The sequence below is a fragment of the Taurulus bubalis genome, assembly GCF_910589615.1.
Source record: "Taurulus bubalis genome assembly, chromosome: 2".
NCBI lineage: Eukaryota > Metazoa > Chordata > Actinopteri > Perciformes > Cottidae > Taurulus > Taurulus bubalis.
The window spans coordinates 28,921,095-28,940,791 of record NC_136590.1 but is presented as its reverse complement, the minus strand read 5'-3'; the positions used below and the strand labels follow the sequence as shown (position 1 = coordinate 28,940,791).

Sequence of the window (19,697 nt, the reverse complement as noted above, 5' to 3'; positions counted from 1 at the left end):
CAAGCTGAGGCTGCACAGTTGCTCTGAAGACATGTAGACCTGCTCTGTTGACTCTTGTAAATCTCAGTCAATGCATTAGTGTCATATGCAGCGCTGACAGTTACTATGTGCCAAAAAAGACACCAGCGAGCAATAAATGCCTGGGACCTACACACACACACAAACACACACACACACACACACACACGGTGACACGCAGATAACTTCACACGCGAGCCACAGTTACAGATGAGTTGTTAGTAAGGTCACCAGCACCTTCAGGGCAGTGGAGGGTACGGGTGGCTGGTTTCATAGACGCCATAATGTTGGTCTCACATTTTGACCCAGGAGATAGTTATATTTTTACTCCAACGTGTGTCAGCCAAGTCATTAGCCATTCGTCTGTCATCACGTACCGATGTGCGGCACCGGGCATTAAGTTGAGGCGAAGTTGCCTCAGTCGGCAGGAAATTGAGTTGATGCGTCCTGTGATACATGGCGGGAGTCCATGTGTGGCCAGCAGCAAGGCAGCATGTGAAGACAACGGGGGGTTTCAATTTGTTAGACTTGGTTGCAAAATCTGCACGTCATTGAAGTGAGAGACTATCAATCAGTTTCACAAACGTAATACTAAAATACTATACAGCACTGATAATTTGAACATAACATTATTGTGCACCAATACCCTGTTACTGTAGAATAATTCAACAAATTTCAGCATGTTGTACTACGACTACTAGGAGCAAATTGTTTTACTTATAACTAAGTATTACTTAATTGAATGTTCTTTTGAGTTGCTGTTGCATCAAGTATCCACTTATTGTTGCATTGTGGAACCAGACTGAACAATACCACATTCAAAAATCTATCGACTTCAGTACGGCGCTGCCATTTTCAAATATACATAATGTTTTCATTTGAAAGCATGGATAAACTCCATACCCCAAAATACACACTCACTCTTTAGTTTTGATACTGCAGCGCAAATCTTTAAATTCTACACATTATGGCTTCACATGCGCACATTTTAAATCTTTTATTCTCGTAAAGTAAAGCACATGACCTTGTGAAATGTAATTATCAACACAGCTTGTGGAAAGCAGCACAATATTCCCATTAATATTCTTGATAATTAGGTAACGTCTATCAGGAGTGTACTTACACTGAGTGAGCAGCTGGGGGTTCTTGCTCAAGGACAATTAACAGGACACGTTGCTGTTATGGGGATTGAATATGAGGTGGGGCGCTTGCACCAGCCTGCCATATTGTCATCTCTAATGTGGATGGATATCATGTCACTTTTAAAGTGTGTGTAGTCAGTTGCAGTCAGGCGGTTTCAGGTCGCTGTATTGCTCAGACGTGTGATGATAGCATCATAATTGAGATGTTTCTCTGATCCCAACATGTTTACTAGTGTGAAAACTATACCCCTATGTAACTTTCTTTCTTAATTACGTTGTTTTACTTTATGGACTGTGCTAATATTACTTCAGTAACATATTTGACTTCTTCCACCACTTGTATTATAAAACAGTGCAAAGGCAATGTTATTTGCACATCCAGTCAGTATGCACCGCTAAGAAGAACTCTCTAGTTGTCTGATTAAAACCAGAGGAGGTTGCAAAGGACACTTACCTCCTTGGTAAGCATGTGCTGGGAGAGGTAGGAAAGCGAGGGAGCATTTGCTCGAGGCGTTTGAATATAGGAAAGACCTTGGTTTGTCTTTATTGAAATTAGATTACTGCTTTCTGCTAGTGCAGCCTGTTGCTTGGCTGACTGACAGTGGGGCTGGTGTACAGACACAGCAGCCGCTGTGGGAGAAGATTTATCGTGGCCTATAAATCTACTGCACTGAGAGCGTCTTAGACTTTCTCCATAAGAGCGGCTAAATAAGAGGAGAGTAAAAGGGAGGAGGACTGGAAGAGGATTACTTAAATGTAAAGAGGAGAGGGTCAGATAACCAGATTAATTCAATTCAGTTTATTTTGTATAGCCCAACATCACAAATACAAGTTTGCCTCGGAGGGCTTTACAATCTGTACACATGACATCCCTGTCCCGGGACCTCACATCGGATCAGGAAAAACTCCCCCAAAAAGATAGTAAAAACCCTTTCACAGGGAAAAAAAGTGGAAGAAACCTGACGGAGAGCAACAGAGGAGGATCCCTCTCCCCGGATGGACAGAAGCAATAGATGTCATGTGGCCAGAATGAATAACGTAACGGAGTTACAGCACATTCAATGAATGTGACAGAAATTATTCATATAATGAGTAGTATGCATGGTCCATGATCCAGATAGCCATGACCCATTAAGCAGAAGGAGGTAGAGAGGAGGGGCATCCCAGGGGCAGTGGGAGGAGAAAGCAGGGCCATGGCAGCTGGCAGGACGGCTCCAGGCCAGTTGCATCAGCAGGGCCATGGTTGTATCAGCAGGGCCAGGGGGACCGCGGTCCTCCCCCTGGTTCCAGGCAGCCACGAATCCATGGAAAAAGAAAGTAGAGTTAGTAATATGCATTGAAGAGACAATCATTTATCCAGAAGGAGAGAAAGAAGAGGTGAAGAGGAGGCGAGGAGGAGCAAAAAGAGGAAGAGAAGGAAAGGAGGAGCTCAGTGTATCCTAAAATGTCCCCCAGCAGTCTAGGCCTATAGCAGCATATCTAGGGGCTGGACCAGGGCAAACCTGAGCCAGCCCTAAATATAAGCCTGAAATAGCCCTAACTATATGCGCCATCAAAGAGGAAAGTCTTAAGTCTACTCTTAAATGAGGTGACTGTGCCTGCCCCCCGAACTGAAAGTGGAAGCTGATTCCACAGAAGAGGAGCCCGATAACTGAAAGCTCTAGCCCCCAACCTACTTTTTAACACTCTGGGAACCACAAGTAACCCTGCATTCAGTGAGCGTAATGCTCTCGTGGGGTAATATGGCACTATAAGGTCCTTAAGATATGATAGTGCATCACCAATTAAGGCTTTATAGGTAAGGAGAAGGATTGTAAATATGATTCTCGATCTTACAGGAAGCCAGAGGAGAGCAGCTCCAGATTAGATGGGTGAGAAGGGGAAGGAGTCTGTTGAAGAGAGGAAGTGTCGTTGCAAGGAGTGGGAAAGTAGAGGAGATCATAGGGGAAACATTTTAATTAGACGGTGGATGGAAAAAGAGAAGAGGAGAGCATAATATACAACAAGGACAGAAGGAGATGAGGCAATGAGGAGTAGGGGAAGAGGGAAGGGGATTATGAGAGGAGGGATCATTTGCCCTTCAAATCAATATTGTATGTTTTCCTGTGGTACACATATGTTTGTCAGGTTTGGCTCCAGGTGTAGATCAGAAGCGAATATGTCCACATGATCTCATGTAGAAGAAGGTTAGAAATATGTCACGTCACCTCGTTTCTGTAACAACGAACCTGTGAAGTGTGTTCTCACGACTCCCCTGCCGTTTTGTATTGGTTCTCCCATCATGTGGCCACCATATTAATCAATCTGTTTGTCTGTAGTGTTCCCATGAAAGTTGAAATTTAAGTTGTTTTTGTCATAACTAGCCTAAGAGTAACGTATGAGTGTGAGATTTGATTTGATATTCTAAACTAGTTACAGTAAAATAATCCTATTAGGCCTAGGATCCAGATCAGTGACCCTGGTTTCACCTCTGTTCAGAACCAGATCATTGGTACTGATGTTGTTGGTCCGACCAGGGATTTCTTTTTATAGTACATTAATGGGCACGTATAGATTTGTTGAGACTTAAGCCTCTGCAATTAACAGCTCTGCCGATCGACCAATGCTTTTTGTGGCTCAGAGTATTCATGTTGATGCAGAGAAAAGGAACAGACTGTAGTGGCCAAGGAAGATGAAGGAGGGAGTTAAGTAGACATGGAAGATGTGAGATGGAAAAAAGAAGGTGATGCAAGGCCACTAAGTAATATTAGTAGAGTAATATTTAGATAACGAAGAGTAAGCATTGGCCACCAGTGACTTTTCGGGGCATCTGGACATTGAATCCGCTCCTTGACTGCTGTTGTGGAGTGATGGCTTATTTATCTGGCTAGTGTCCAAACCAGACACAGCAGATTATTGAATTTAACGTTAGACTCAAGTTCAGAGATCAGCTATAGAGATGTGTTATTCACATGGGCCTGCATAGGAGAGAGAGGCAGAGAGACAGATCCTTTTTGCATGTGTGGCATATTTATAGCTCTAACTGGGAACAATAATGTTATAATTTATAGTTAAATCGTGTAGTAATACGTGTTATAGGTGTTGTTCTGTGGCGCCAAAACACTAATTAAACAATTCAAAATATGATAAAATTAAATCCATTTAAAGTTGATTTAACTAGGGGCTGTTTGCCACACAAAGTTGATAACTATAACTGAAAGCATGAGCAACAGAGATGCTACTATCAGTAGTATAATGAAGTAAAGGAATAAATACAAAAACCAAACCGTTTGGAACACAATGATGAACCATTCCTTTCTTTATACAAGACAATCCCTACAAAGTATGTATGAAAGGAAAATTAATCACTGTAAAAGTAATGGGAGATATTCTATAATCCAGTCTTATCTTTTTGAATGTTGTAAGACATCGTGACATCCATGAGGTGAAGTGATTTAGTATGTGCATATTGATGATATTAACTGTATGTCAGGAATGTCTCCTTAGCTCTGCAAACTCCTTAGATATTTCCTGGTATAACGTGATGATTTCCTCTCTTCAACAGAGAACCCATTGGAAAGAAGAAAGCAGGTAAGACACTGCTTTATTTGAGTATTTCATATTCAAATGGAGTTAGGTGGCATTGGCTGTGGTGTGTTATTTTGTCTTTGAAAACAAAAGTGTAGAGGTGAAATAGAATCGGTACTTTGTAGTTTCACTGCTTCTATGGGACTCCAATTTCCATGACCTCTTTCTATTACAAATACAAGCCTCCTCCAAGTCATCTGTAGTAATGAATATGACATTGTCTCCATCTAGTGGTCACAGATTTCTGCACAGGTAAAACAAAAAGAGAAAAGAAATGGATTCCATCAGCCCAAATGTTCTGGTTTAATAACATAGACACATTCCTGTCTATACTCACATGACTTGAAGGTTTTCTCAGAGTTAACTATTATAGAAACCATGTTTGCCTTCGTTTTACTGTTTCTTTTCATATTTTTGCTCTCTTTCTACATTCATCGAATATTCTTAAGTTGTTTTCCTTTCCATTAGGGGTTGTGGAGCGAGCGACTACTTTCCTAAAGCGAGGTAGTGAACCCTTGGTTGTGCTGTGTGTGTGTTACCCAGCAGATTGCTAGTGGCCTGATCCCCCTCCCGGTCCTCCCCTGGCCTGGGCAGGTGGGATGTGGCTCTGAGGGTTTGGGGCTTGCATTGGTTCAGGAAAGCGACAATACTACATTGGTGATGATCTTCATCATCTTCCTGTTTGGCTCATTTCTTGGTTGTATTTAAGTATGTAGAGTTGGGGCGCAGAAAAAAAGATAATTGTAGGTGTGTGCCTGCATGAGAGTGATTTTACGTAATGCATTTCAGCATTAGGCAAAGTCATGAGATCGAGGTCATGTAAATACATCTTCAGTGCAGAGCCCTATAGGAAAAGCATTGTCACTGTTTGAGTTAGATGTAAATAGTTTAAACCAAAGAGCCTTTTGTGTATTAGGAAATTCATATTATTATTATTATTATTATTATTATAATATAGTGATTTAAACCTGAGTCGCCACAAAACTAGTCTAAACTTGCGTAGCGATTTGTTGTTGGCATGAATTGATTTATGTACATCATATACTGTATATATGACGTATTCTTTTCATCCAATTTGTTAATTCATATGCCCAAAGTATTTTGCTCATATTTGAGTTAACTGTGGTTATTTGCTTAAGATTAAACCTAACCTGATACTGGTGTTGATTCCAGTTCTAAAGTTTTATGGAAAGACATCTCTACTCTTCAGATTTTAAACACTTTCTGTCTATGTCTCTGTGTCTGTTTTTAAAGTACACAAAGCAAGAGAAATGAGCCGTAGTGATATATATACACGTGCGCTACTGGTTGCATTGTGAGCCCTCACATAGATGTTAATACTTAACATGGATTCCTCAGTGCTAACATTGGTGGCGGGTCTTAGCGGTGCTGGTTTGTTTCTGTGTGGAAGTCACAGCCATGATGATTGACGTAACCCTTGCCACTAAATCCATACCTTTCACTCCCATCTCTAAATCTCCTATTATTCCTCTCACTTTCCCTCACGCCCACTCACCAATCACGAGCGCTCCCTCCTCTTCATCATGTCAGGGTGAATCTCCATGCTCTAGATACGCCTCTCACTTCAACATTTTATTCAGAAGTTTTTGCTCATATTTTGACCATGGAATTATTCTTGGCAAAAAATGACTTGGGCATTTTGGCTGTTTTGGCTTTTCACTAAAGTTCCCTTTAAGTGAGTATGCAATCTGACGTTTTAAAAGGTCACATTTGCTTCAGTCAGTGAGATCCAAGCCATTTTAAAGGTCAATATCTCAAAGCAGATGCAATTTTAGGATTCCATGTTCATGGGCATTAATGTAATAATCCCATTAACAAATATTACCAAAGATCCTCATTGAGGAGCAGATGAAAATGAGTAGAGGCTTTTTACATTATTGAGATTTCATCTTCAGCCTGTCTAACAATGGCGCAGATAGGACAAAAGAGCTAAATGAGCTCGTGTTCTGATTCGTTTCCTTTAATAGGAGATTCCACCTCAGCAGACCCTCTCCTCCTCGACCAGTATGTGGCAGTGACAGACTACGAGAAGCAGGAGAGCTCCGAGGTCAGCCTGCATGTGGGTCAGGTGGTGGAGGTCATTGAGAAAAATGAGTCTGGTAAGTTCTATAAAACATATACTCTTTTAATTTTCATTGCTTTGTATATTTTGTATAGTAGGAACACTGAACGCTTCAGTTGACAGCTGTGGTGCCTTTGACCACAAAGTTGATGTTGTGTAGACCGATGAGGAAATTGGAACTTTCTTATATCTGGAATTTATGTTCATTTCATGTATTGATTCTGAATATAGGAACGTTTCAATCCTCATCTGTGAAATACCATAATTCCATTGTGTTTTCCCTCGCGCTTCTCCATTGTTTGAGCTTTGACTGGCGTTCAATTAATTTCATCATCTAGTTGCGCTTCTTCGTCTGCAATGGTTTAATGGCTCCAGACTGGAGAACTAGAGCCACCACGTGTTTATCTCAATGCGCCAAACTCCTCATATTTGCACAAAAGTAGTGGATGGAATTGTGCATTAATTTTCATTTAGTTTTCTATTGCCAATTTTCTGGAAAGTGGATTTTAATGGAAACATTCGTCTCATTTAGGGTGGTGGTTTGTTAGCGCAGAAGATGCTCAGGGCTGGGTCCCTGCCACCTGCCTGGAGGCTCAGGATGACCCCGATGACTTTTCTCTTCCAGGGGAAGAAGGTACAACGATTTTTCCACCTTGGTGCTTTTCAAATTGTAAGATGTCAGGAGGCAATATAGCATTTACTCTTAAACCAACTGTATGTGTATGTTATGTCTTACCATTTCAATAAAGAGTTAGTAGTTAAACTGTACTTTCATGCAATTTTTACAAAACTGTTTTGTGCTATTCCCTTTTTGTCTACTTCTAAAGAGCGACACACTCCACGTGTAGTGCCATGTCATTTGAGATGCACCATTTGACCCCTGTAGCCCATACCAGACATTCAGAATACATAAAAGAAGTAGAAGAAGTTGTCAAATTTTGATGATGTGCAGATCGAGGGATCACATGTGAAAATTGCTTCTTTTGTGGTCTATGATGATGTGTGTGTGTGTGTGTGTGTGTGTGTGTGTGTGTGTGTGTGTGTGTGTGTGTGTGTGTGTGTGTGTGTGTGTGTGTGTGTGTGTGTGTGTGTGTGTGTGTTTTTCAGTGCAAGTTATAGTCACAAACTTTATATAAGAAGCAGACTTAGTCACCATGACCTCACCAACTGGAATGTGGACTACGGTTTAGAAACCTCAAGTTCGGATATTTGGCATTTAGTTTCTTTGCAACCGGAAGTGACAGGGTGGAGCTTATTGCAACTGAACACTGATCAAGACGATTTTAGTCAAAACAAATGTAACAATTAACTTTTATGAACTGAAAAACACACCGTGAAAGGGTAAAAGTTATATGACAAAAACATGTACAACTCAGAAACCCGAACACACACAACTCTATTTTACTCTAAATGGGACCATCATTTACAAAATAAGCATGCTGTATTGAAGAAGACTTGAAACTAGCAAGTGAGACCTTAAACTCATGAATATAATAGTTTACCTGAAGAACAGCATTCCAAATGTGTTTAAATATCTCAATTATCGAGCACCAATTAATACCACAGACTGTTCATTAATATACAGTAAGTAAATTAAACTTTTAAATAAATGGCTATAGCTGGCATAAATACGAGTGAGATTCCATGAAATGTAGAGGTTAAAAGAATAACACTGTAATATGCTGTAATGACAGTGCAGCACATGGTAGCAGCCCTACTAAGCGAAGACGGGTAGCCAGCCAATATTTAAATGACAGACCATATCTCAAGTCTTGGCCAGGCTCAGAACTATATGGTTTAAAAGTGGACATGCGCTGGATTCCCTGTCTTCGTTGGGCAGGTCGATCCCTGATCCCTGCAATTAGAGAGTCACTCATATTTGACATACAATTCCTCTGGCATGAAGCAAATGAATTAGCAATTGTGCAAGTACAGACTCAAATATAGTCAAGGTGTCCCTATACTAGGTAGCAAGTCTTCCAGTAATGAGAGATTTAATTACATAGTCCCAAGACAATGAAGGATGCCAACATCATCCGACAGATCCTAATTAACCTTGAACTATGTGGTCCTACTATTTAAAGAATAAGTAAATACATAAAGCTCCATTCTGTAGCAGTAGCATGTTACAGTGGTATCACAAACAAAGGTTTGAAATTGGGATGGGGATCCAAGTAGTCCATTTAGCATGGGTGGAACCTGTAACACTATAATAAGAAAAAATAATAAGAAAAAGAAATAAAACAGAAAATGTGCACGGATCAAGGGGGATTACTTATCAGCAAATGGAGAAAAACAGCATCAAGTGGTGGTCTGAGTTTTAATAGGCCGACTACTACTGCCTTTTATTTAGGATTAAAAAACATCCTCCAGATGGAATATGTAATGTTCACTTCCTATTTTCCTCACTTACTGTGCTGGGATGTCAGTGCCTCGGAGGTTCTGGTCACTGCCAAGGCACTTGGGTCGTCGAAGAACTTTAGGGGATCTATTCAGCACAGGCTTTGGGCAAGGTGGAGCGCATGCCTTTCTTCTCCCTCTTTTCTCAATGTGTGTGTGTGTGTGTGTGTGTGTGTGTGTGTGTGTGTGTGTGTGTGTGTGTGTGTGTGTGTGTGTGTGTGTGTGTGTGTGTGTGTGTGTGTGTGTGTACGTGCACACACAACTGTATGCATGTTTGTGTGTACATGTGTATGTATGAAATGTTTGTTGCATGAGAGATCCAAGCATGTAAAATAAATCCTTGCATGCAACGTGGATGGTGAACTAATGTCTGATGCAAATACATAACATAAAGTATTACAATTGATGTAGCAGCATTAAACACTTGAAAGATCCATATTTGTACATGCAATATATATAATATGTAATAATAGTAAAGCTAATAATAATAGTATAAATTACATTTTCTAGCACAGTAGCAAGTTTGTTTTGTCCTGTTTGTGGTTAACATGTTTGTTTGTGTGTTGCACATGTCTGTGTCTCACACCTTCTCACTCCACAAGATGCTGCTCGAACCTGCCTCATTGAAATCAGTTCGCTAATAGGAAGCCGATGCACTTCTGAATCAGTTAGAGTATGCCATCCTAAGTTACATAAGGAGAATGTTATGATGGGGAAAGGAATTTGAACCTTTTCCTTTAAAGGTTTACAGACATTTTCACTGCATACCGTAAAAACAAGTTTAAACTATTTCATAAATGCAACACCACACTTTAGAAATGTGCAGTTTGAAACACTACAAGCGCTTGTAATCCAAGTGTGCCAATGTGTGCTTTTGTCTCCTATGCCATTACTCTACATTCACTTTAATTTGTACTACCCTGTATTCTTTTATCTAACAATATTTTCTTTATTTGACTCCAGAAGAGCAGTATTCAGTGATTTACCCATACTCGGCCAGGGACGAGGATGAGATCGACCTTGAGAGAGGCATGGTTGTAGAGGTGATTCAGAAGAACCTGGAGGGCTGGTGGAAGATCAGGTAAAACAAATCACAAGTAAATATCAAAACCATCAGATCTTAGATAGTAATGAGGAAAATAAATACTTAACTGACGGATTTCATAGTACAGAAGGGGACTTTGTAGGTAGTGTTCTCACCTGAACCCAGTGATTGTACTTCTCTCCTCCACTCAGATACCAGGGCCGTGAGGGCTGGGCCCCAGCCTCCTACCTGAAGAAGACTGACATCCAGGGCCAGAAGCAGTCGGCAGGCGCTGCTGCTCATGCCAGTACCAATGATCTAGATGGGTTCTCTAAACAGAACCAGCAAAACAATGCAGCTAAAGAGAACCGAGACAACAGCCAAAAAGAAAACAGACTCTCGTTTTTTTCTGACAACAAAAGTAAGAAGTGAATTTCAAAATAGAATGAACTGTCTTTTGCTCCTTATATATTTTGTTGAGTTGTACAATAAAATGATTGATTAATTACTGTCGTATCCCTCAACAGAAGTTGGAGCAAGACACAGACCTCCTCCACGCAGAGATCTTACCATTGTAAATTACCTTTTTATATCTCTATGTGACACAGTGTTGATTTCTGTTGCGTTTGAGAATTGCTCAGTTTTTAACCGTTATGTGTGCCTCTCATATTCTCATTCTCACAGCCACGTGGTACAAACCTACCCAAGCCGCCTATTCCTCCTCAAGTTGAGGAGGAGTTCTACACCATATCAGACTTCCAGACCACCATCCCCGATGGTATTAGCTTCCAAGCCGGAGTCAAAGTTGAGGTGGGTCAGGCATTTCCTAAAGTTGTATTAAAATAAAGACTGTAGTGAAACATTTTGGTTTGAAAAAAACATACATTGTCTTTTCATTTTTCATAAATTCTATCGTTGTAACATTTGATTAAATTACTCCCTTTTTTTACCTACCAGGTGATTGAGAAGAATAATGGTGGTTGGTGGTACATCCAAATAGATGACAAAGAGGGCTGGGCCCCTGCCACCTTTATTGACAAGTACAAGAAGACCAGTAATGCCCTGCGACCTAATTTCCTTGCCCCTCTGCCCAATGAGATGGAGAAGCTGAGACTGGAAGATGGTGGCTCTTCAAATGTTTCAGGGACAGATGACAGCTGGTCAAAACCTTTACCGGATGAGCCAAACGCAGCCCTTGACTCCTGTATCCGGCCTAAGCTGAGAGATTGGAAGTCCAGTGTCAACAAGGGGCCCCCTACTATCCCTGGGTCTCTACCTCCAGCTCCAACAGCCCCTCCAGTCGAGGAGAAACCAGCTCTTCCACCTCGAAGGGAGTCCATTAATAAGAGCTTTGAATTTGAGGTATCTGAGAAACCAAGGGCTGATCATTCCAAACCTTTGCCTCCAAAACCCCCAGCTCCTGGGGTCATCATGCCGCTGGTTACACCCAAAGCAGCCCCCTTCAAACAGGACAAACCACCAGAGACCAAGAAAGAAGATAAGAGCAAAGTTCTTCACCTTCGGAATGAGATGGGTCTTGAATGTGGCCACAAGATCTCTGCCAAAGAGGTGAAGAAGTTTAATCTGAAACCTGTACCTAAACAGCCACCAAAACCCAAATCAGAAGCGCATGAGGAGAAACCAGAGGCAGCTGGCCCAGCAGTGTTTATGAAGCCAAAGCCAATGATCCGGCCTAAACCAGTCCCAGCTGCCAAGCCAGATACTCCGGCAGAGAACAAACTAGACATCACCAACCTAAGAAGCAAGCTGAGGCCGCCGAAACCTGCAGATCCAAGCTCCATGTCAGCTGAGGTAAACCATCAAAATGACACCTCAGTAAATGGTTCCCACCCCAGTGCACCTCCGAGCTCTCCCCCCATCCATATCCCTACTCTCAACAATGGTAAGCACTTTGACGAGCCAAAACTCCCCCCAAAACACATGAATGGTCATAGTCACGAGAGCTCACCACCCTCTGCAAAACCAGCAGTGCCTCCCCACAAAGAACCGCCACAGAGACCCCCCACCATGGCTCCAAGGAGACCTCCTCCTCCAAAGAAGACTGACCCATCCAGCCCGACAGAGTTGAAACCTCCACCTGCTCTAAAAGATATCCTGGACATTTCCAGGGGCCCACCAACTCAACTCAGCAGACCCCCTCCCCCGAAACCCAAAGGGTTTGTTCAGGCACCTGCAAACAAAGAGAAAGAAGAGCCCAAAATGAATAAAGTCCCAGTTCCTCCCAAGCCCCAGTTGAAGAGTGAGAAGCCCGGCCCGCCCAAGGACAAGCTTCCACCTTTACTCATGGAGCACAGCAAGGATGATCTGTATTTAGCTGTGGCAGACTTTGAAGGGGATGACCAAACATCCAGCTTCAAAGTGGGCACAGTGTTTGAGGTGAAGGAAAAAAACAGCAGTGGCTGGTGGTTCTGTAAGAATGTAGGACAAGAAGTTGAGAGCTGGATTCCCTCAAATTACCTGAGCAAGAAACCTTAGTGGGGATGTGCTCTTCAGAGTGTCCACAAATGAAAAAAAATAAACAAAAGAAAGATTTAAATTAACAAAATATCACTACTTTGTAGCTAAATAGCATTTTCTTTTAATTTAAAGGTACTTTTTTTTTTTTTTTTTTAATGACACATTTTTGTTATGTTGCATTTTGATAAGAATATTCTACCTAAACTGAACCAGCAATAACACAAGACCTTGTTGAGTATTGTGATGTTTACGTTTCTTTTTTTAATGTTAATTGAGATTTAAAAAAATAAACAAAGTGCTTTCCTTTCGTTGCCATATGCTAGTCGCAGCTTGTCAGTCTTGCCATAACTTAAGCTAGTCGCTAGAACAGCCACAAGTGTATCTCCAGCCATGCCTTCTATGATACGGTGCCTCTATATTATATGCAAAGTGCCAATGTGCTTAATATACTGTATGCAACTGTAGATACAGTCCTTGTTGGAGTCCTCTCCATATCACAGGAGAAAACACTAGATGTTCAATCTAGCAGTGGACAAAGACTGCACATGAACTCACAGGGGGGGTTCAATGACTACATATGAGCTTTCAAGTGCTATTAGTAATTACTAGAGATGTCTGTGCCAAGTAAAAGAGTTTTGTACGAGAGACATGCGTATTTAGTTGTTGTGCTATTATATTGCTTTTCTTCATTGACTGCATAATTCATGTTGTGCACTTTTTCCGTCATTTCATTAGAGATCATTCGAAGGTTTGCACATGCTGAAGGAAGGGGAAGAATGCAACAGTGCATTGTATTTCGTAGTTATACATTTAATTTGCCATGTATTTTTTTTATACTCTAACAATTATCCACCAATGTAAAGATGAGGCTGGAACATCCAAACTGACATGTATTTTAACATTATCATGTTATCACACAACAATGTGTGATAACACTATCTCACACACAAATAATAAGCATGAAATGTGACTTTTGCATATCGGTACCGGATGTCTGACCTAAGAAATAAGAAATTGATGGTCTACAGTGATTTGTGCAATGACGTACAGTCTTGTATGTGTACAGTCTGTTCTAAACCGAAGTTTGGTGCTCAAATAACAGCAAAGTATGATAATTGTAAAAAAATAATAATAATGTTTTACATTAATGTTTGACTGGTCTCAAGCATGGTCATTTTGTATTGTACAGAAATGAGAAGCATATCGTAGCTGTTGTCACTTTTTCTTTGATGGTCCATCTGTCAGGTCTTTTACACTGTACTGATGAGGGGGTTAGAGGAAGAAAGAGACAATAATTCATTTGGTTGGTTGGTTAATGGGATTTGTAAATTGGAGGTAAAACAGAGGGTTGTGTAGTTTTGGTTTCTTTTTCTGTCAAGAGATTAAAAAAAGTCACTTAAATGATTTGTTAGGTTCACTAAATGAAAAGGCAACATTGGGAAAAAAAAATACAATCAGACAAGGCTACAAGCTGTAACACTGCTTCTAGTTGCTATAATGTTATTCCACCTTCCACCCATGTTTCATACAAAACAAGATGGCATGTTACCGACTAGAAAGAAGAAGAAAATGTATTGAGGATTATTTTATGAGGACAAAAGGCAGGAAGGTTCAGTACAGTGTAAGGCAAATGTATGGGTTGATGGTGTCATTTCAGTATTGTAGTCTTATTTACTTTTTTACTCTGTATTTTTCATTACATTGAAGCTCCTTTTCCTTAAGTCAATAAAAGTTTCAGATTTTTCAGTACACCTGCCATACTGTGTCTGATTTTAAATATCTGCAGAACATTTGTCTACTGTTGGAATGTATCTTGATCGCTTACTGTTTTAAAGTGAAAACTGGTTAAGCATTTAGTCGTATTGCGCCAATCAATAGTTTTCATATTCCTTGTACCCTGCAGAGGTTTTGATTAGCAGCACTACATACCTTTGTTGTATAGCAAGTGGGTCCTTGTTTTGTTTTCATCTTCACATCCTCCCTTTAATTTCACACTTGTCCACTGCGTGACAGTTTGGGGGAAAACGTGAATAGAAAGGAGACTGCCAGCTGGTAAGCATAAATGTAAACCCAAGATGTAGAATAATTGAGAAAAATAATAAGCTTTACTTTTACCTGTCTATGAAATTGTGAAATGATTCTATTTTTTACCATTACTAGACTTTAATACTACACTTGAGATAGTGTACTATCACATTACCATGAATATTGTCATTGCATAATATACTAAGAATAGTATGCCATATAATTTCAAAGACTTTTTGTGGCATTTATGATTACGTTTTAATGACTGTCGTCCTTCACTTTCAGAATGTCCGTGCTGATTGTGTTACTGCCAATACTATTAAAAAGAGCCTGCACACTAATTAAAAAAAATCTGCCTTTATTGAGTAATTTACAACAGTGGTTGCTTCTGTTACAGCTTCATTCACACTCACAACCCCTCCAAACAAACTATATCATGTAAACTGAGGCACAGAGGAAGGCATACGTGGAGCCATTAAACATGGCAAAAAAGATAATTTTTACAACAAATTTAAATACCTTTGAGATAGCGTATGAGAAGAAGAGAAAGATAAAGCTGTACCCGATTATTGACCTGGTTCAATGGAAATTTGCACAGCAAAAAAAACACTCTCTCATCCAACAAGACAACAAGTTCCTCAGCTGCAAAGTTGAGGTTTAACATTTAACATCCAGAACCATAAAAGGATATGAAGAGTTATGTTATAAAATCTGATTATGATTGGAAAAATTAAATCTTTGCTTTCAAAATATTAATCAGTATGAAGATTGAACAATTTCTTAGTAATGCTATTTTTCAAAAAGGTTAAATCTATTTTTGGAGTTAAATATATTATTCCCCCTCTCAGTGCAAAGGAAGACGAAGTTTAAGAAAAAAAAAGTTTAAGCTCAGTAAAGACATACATGTAATATTGCACTTTGGTTAGCAGGCAGCGCATTCACTGCACACAGTAAAACAATTATACACTTCGTACATTTCTTTCAATTTAAATCCCCTATCCAACGTTCTTTAAAGAACAACAGTGTTTTGCTTTGGCTTCATCGGTTCCCATCCAGTGTGACTGAATTTACAGTAAAATTACAACAGAAAACAAAGAACAAATGTCATAATAGCAACAATGTGAATAACAATGAGTCTGTCCTCATCTGTCAAAAAATCATTCCCAAGTAATCATAAAAAAATAATTGCGATCTGGATTTAGCCCCATCCCCCATATTAAACGCAGTACACAATAAGCAGTTTTCATACTAAGGGTGTTAAACAAATTAGACTATATCTAAATTAGCCTTTACAGTGATACATCTGGATATGGTTGTTCTTTGTGAGTGAAAATAAATAAAAGCAGACATTAGCTGCTATATAATTTATGGACCAGGACCGGTTCAATGAGCCAAGGCATAGAGAAAGTAGGAAAGATAAGAAAATGACTATCAAATTCTGGGTGTGTTTTGGGTTATAATATTTGGAAGACGGCACTGATAATTAAACAAAAAGTGCTTGTGTACTGGATTACCAGTTCTAATACAAACAAACATACTTCGCTATGCAAAAATAAATTATTCTCCACAATTTTTTTTTATTTTTCCTTCAATACATACTCATTAAGACTAATAATTATTTTTGGTATCTTCAGCTCAACGCGACCGTTTCATATTACCTTCATGTTTCACTGGTGGGCAATAGGAAGCGAACTTGAACATAAAAAGGAAATTAAAAACACTATGGGAGCAGATGTAATGTAATCGAGTCATGTGAAGCACATGAGGAGTTTTAAATCCATCAAATACTACAACAATAAACAAATTAAAAAAACCAACGACAAAAGAAAAACCTTAGAACATTAGTAAAAACAAATATTCACTAAAACATTAAAGGAACCCAATGGAGGGATAGGTATGCTGCCATCACAGGCAAAGCAAATTAAAACTGAGGCAGCAGGCTATTGTCAGGCCTGTGGGGGTACAAGTGAGGGTGTGATGGGAGGAAACATTGTGCAAAGTCCCGAAGGATGTTTTTATGTCGTGGACGAGTCTTGGTAGGGCACAAACTTGGAGAGTTTGTTGGGAGAACTTGGGTTTTGACAATCGGAACTCCGACTCATCCGAAAGAAAGCCTTCTGCTCCCTTTTCTTCAGGTTCAGCTCCTCTTCAAGGGCCTGGGGGGTTGAAGAGGAAGGGTGGAAACCAGAATATATATGAGATTATCTGACCAAGTTTACATGGAAAACTTTTTTACATTTGTAAATGCTGTACAGGTGGAATATTCCTATTCTAGCCCAAGATAAACCATTAGAGTGTGTTCCTTAGAGTTATGCCATCCGTATGGAATTTGGTTGACTAGGTAGACTATACAGTCTACAGTCAGGTTATGGGCTATTTTTTGGAAAACTGATATATAATGGGAAAGAAAAGACAAAAACAGACAAATTGGAATTTGTGAAAAAGGATGTTGTATAAAAGGAATTACCGGTATATCATATTTTAGAAAATATGCTTATTCACTCTCTTGCCAAGAGGATGAGGTGATTGATACCACTTGCATATCGGTTATTGATATATCATATATCATATCGGTACCCGCACGCTAAAAACGATTATTAAAATAGCGCGGATCAGAGCACACTCGCTGCTCTGCTCACTGTCTGCCTGCATGCAGAGTGGGGCTCGAGGGGGCGGGGCTTCCAGCGCTCACACACACACACACACAGCGCGCGCACACAGAGATCGCTGGAGACACGAGCACGAGCTTTTGAACGTCCGTCCTCAGCTTGATGGAACAAATCTCTCCAGTTGATATTAATGATGACGTGTAGTCCAGTAAAGCAGCAGTTTGTAGAATCCAACAGTGTCTGAGTTCTGTTGCACACGGTCCCATCAGGCCCCCTGATTGGACTGGTGTCTGTTCTTTTTTTAAATATATATTTTTATAGTTTGAAGTTAAAAGGTTTGAAGCTGTAGTTTGAAGTGTGTTTTGTATGTACTTATTTATTTATATCTATAGTATACTTTAAACAGTTAATAATATTGTTCAATTTGAAGAAAAAAAATTGCCTTGGCAATAAAAAAGTATCGGTTCAGGCACCGGTATCGTTTTAAAAGTATCGGTTTAGCACCGGTATCGGAAAAAACCCAAACGATACCCATCCCTAGTAACCACCCCTCGGTAAAACCATAAATGGTTGTTTTTGTACAGATTACCCCAAAATAAGATGCACAATGCATGCTCAAATGGCGTTGTTATTCTCATCCAAGACTCGCCAAGAAAACAAGTGAGCACTATTATTATTATTATTATTAACTATTTGTGTAACTAGGATTAGTTGTATTATATTATTATTATATTTGTTTTTATATATACATTTGTAGATAAAACTTCCCACTACATTCTCACCAGTAGAAAGTAACACAAGACTATCTGGTACGTCACAAGAACTTCATTACATGTATGATGTACATTTATATTTTTGTGTTAAACATAACATATCACTTGCATAAATAGTGCAGTTATGCATGTTAGAATCATGCAAATAACACATTTGAATAACATTATGACATGAGACTAGTACCATCTTTCTGGGTTTCAGCTGATCCCTCCAGTCCTTCAGCAGCTGGTTGTGTTGTTCATCCAAGTTCTTGAGTCTCTGAGTCTCATTCTCAACTAACAGGTGACACTTTTCATTCTGAAGCACAAAACAAGCTCTCGTTAACAATTGCAGGCAATTATTGTGGTCATTTATCGCAGCACATTCTACAGACTGGGCAAACTTTGATGGGAGTTGTGAAACAAACCAAAAGGTCTAGTGTCAAAGATGAGAAAGTGTTGCCCCTCATTCACCTGTAGCTGCTGCAGCTCTCTGATATTGCTGTCACACTGGCCGATCATCTCTCTCATCTGTTGCTCATGCTTCTGCTGCTGATGAAGCCTCTCTGCCTTCTGCCGTCTCTCCTCCTGCAGAGAAAACTAAAGAGGGACAAAAGGGAGCGAGTTACTAAATAATTCACTTATTGCTTAAACATGGAGGGAGAAAAGCCTTGCTCGCTCTACCTGTTTGATTTTCTCTCTGTCTGAGTTGCTGCCCGTTGAGTTGATGCGGAGGCTTTTCTTGAACATGGCCATGCGGGTCTTCGCCTCGCCACGCTGGATTTTCGGCAGCCGGTTCTTCTCCTGCTGGTGCCGAGCTTTCAGAATCTCAATCATTCGCTGATTGTAGCACTGCATCTGTTCTTGTTCCTATTGTAAAACAGAAGATAAAACACATTTCATTTGTTTGCTGGGGAGATGGAATAATGTACTTCGACTCTGCTAATGTAAAAAGCACATTTTAAACAGATGGAAGCTCTGAATAAAATAAGCCGAAGGCTGAATATAAAATGTGAACCTAATTCCTGATTCGTTTTTGCTTTTAATATGCCATCCAAAGTTAAATGTAGAATGGTAGAATGTAAACAAAATTCAAGAAGAGTTGTAAATGTACCTTCTCGTGTTTTTTGAGAAGCTGATGCCTCTGGAGGAAGTACTGGTCTTTCAGCTGCTGCTTCATTAACTGGTGTCTCTCGTAAAGGTTCTTCTCCTCCATTTCCCACATGATAGCTTCACGCTCTAATCAAAGTGGAAAGAAGAAATTACCAAGAGTTAGGGAAACGCAATATGTCAACACTGTAACATCTGGAGTTCATGAATTTTTGCCTTTATCATGAAAACAAAAGAAAATCAATAAAAATATAAAAATAAAATAAACTAAATTGAAAGACTCTAATGTGTTCCACAAATCAGGAGAAAAAGTAATTATAATTTATAGATTTTGTTTTATGAATAAAAAATACGATAATATTATGCAATTTAAATACTTAATATATTATTTTAAATTTATTTTCAAAAATGCACATTTGATTGATATTATACAAAACAAAACAATAACATGAATCTGTAAAATTGGCCAACAAACCAATATGTTACCTA

At 39.7% G+C, this 19,697-nt stretch overlaps 2 protein-coding genes across 2 annotated transcripts in view; one reads left to right on the top strand and one right to left on the bottom strand.

The window, feature by feature from the left end:
* The window catches only part of sh3pxd2b (SH3 and PX domains 2B), a 38,317-nt gene extending 23,856 nt beyond the window's left edge, over window positions 1-14,461 (top strand). The window contains exons 6-13 of the mRNA XM_079214109.1: window positions 4,705-4,730; window positions 6,716-6,847; window positions 7,343-7,444; window positions 10,174-10,291; window positions 10,447-10,655; window positions 10,762-10,808; window positions 10,919-11,044; window positions 11,192-14,461. Coding sequence (XP_079070235.1) covers window positions 4,705-4,730; window positions 6,716-6,847; window positions 7,343-7,444; window positions 10,174-10,291; window positions 10,447-10,655; window positions 10,762-10,808; window positions 10,919-11,044; window positions 11,192-12,730 — 2,299 coding nt within the window. The 3' untranslated portion in view covers window positions 12,731-14,461. The remainder of the gene's footprint in view (window positions 1-4,704; window positions 4,731-6,715; window positions 6,848-7,342; window positions 7,445-10,173; window positions 10,292-10,446; window positions 10,656-10,761; window positions 10,809-10,918; window positions 11,045-11,191) is intronic.
* A 633-nt stretch (window positions 14,462-15,094) lies between these two features.
* The window catches only part of stk10 (serine/threonine kinase 10), a gene marked incomplete at its 5' end in the record, with an annotated part of 40,925 nt that continues 36,322 nt past the window's right edge, over window positions 15,095-19,697 (bottom strand). The window contains 5 exons of the mRNA XM_079237367.1: window positions 15,095-16,893; window positions 18,304-18,417; window positions 18,573-18,698; window positions 18,783-18,968; window positions 19,213-19,337. Coding sequence (XP_079093493.1) covers window positions 16,753-16,893; window positions 18,304-18,417; window positions 18,573-18,698; window positions 18,783-18,968; window positions 19,213-19,337 — 692 coding nt within the window. The 3' untranslated portion in view covers window positions 15,095-16,752. The remainder of the gene's footprint in view (window positions 16,894-18,303; window positions 18,418-18,572; window positions 18,699-18,782; window positions 18,969-19,212; window positions 19,338-19,697) is intronic.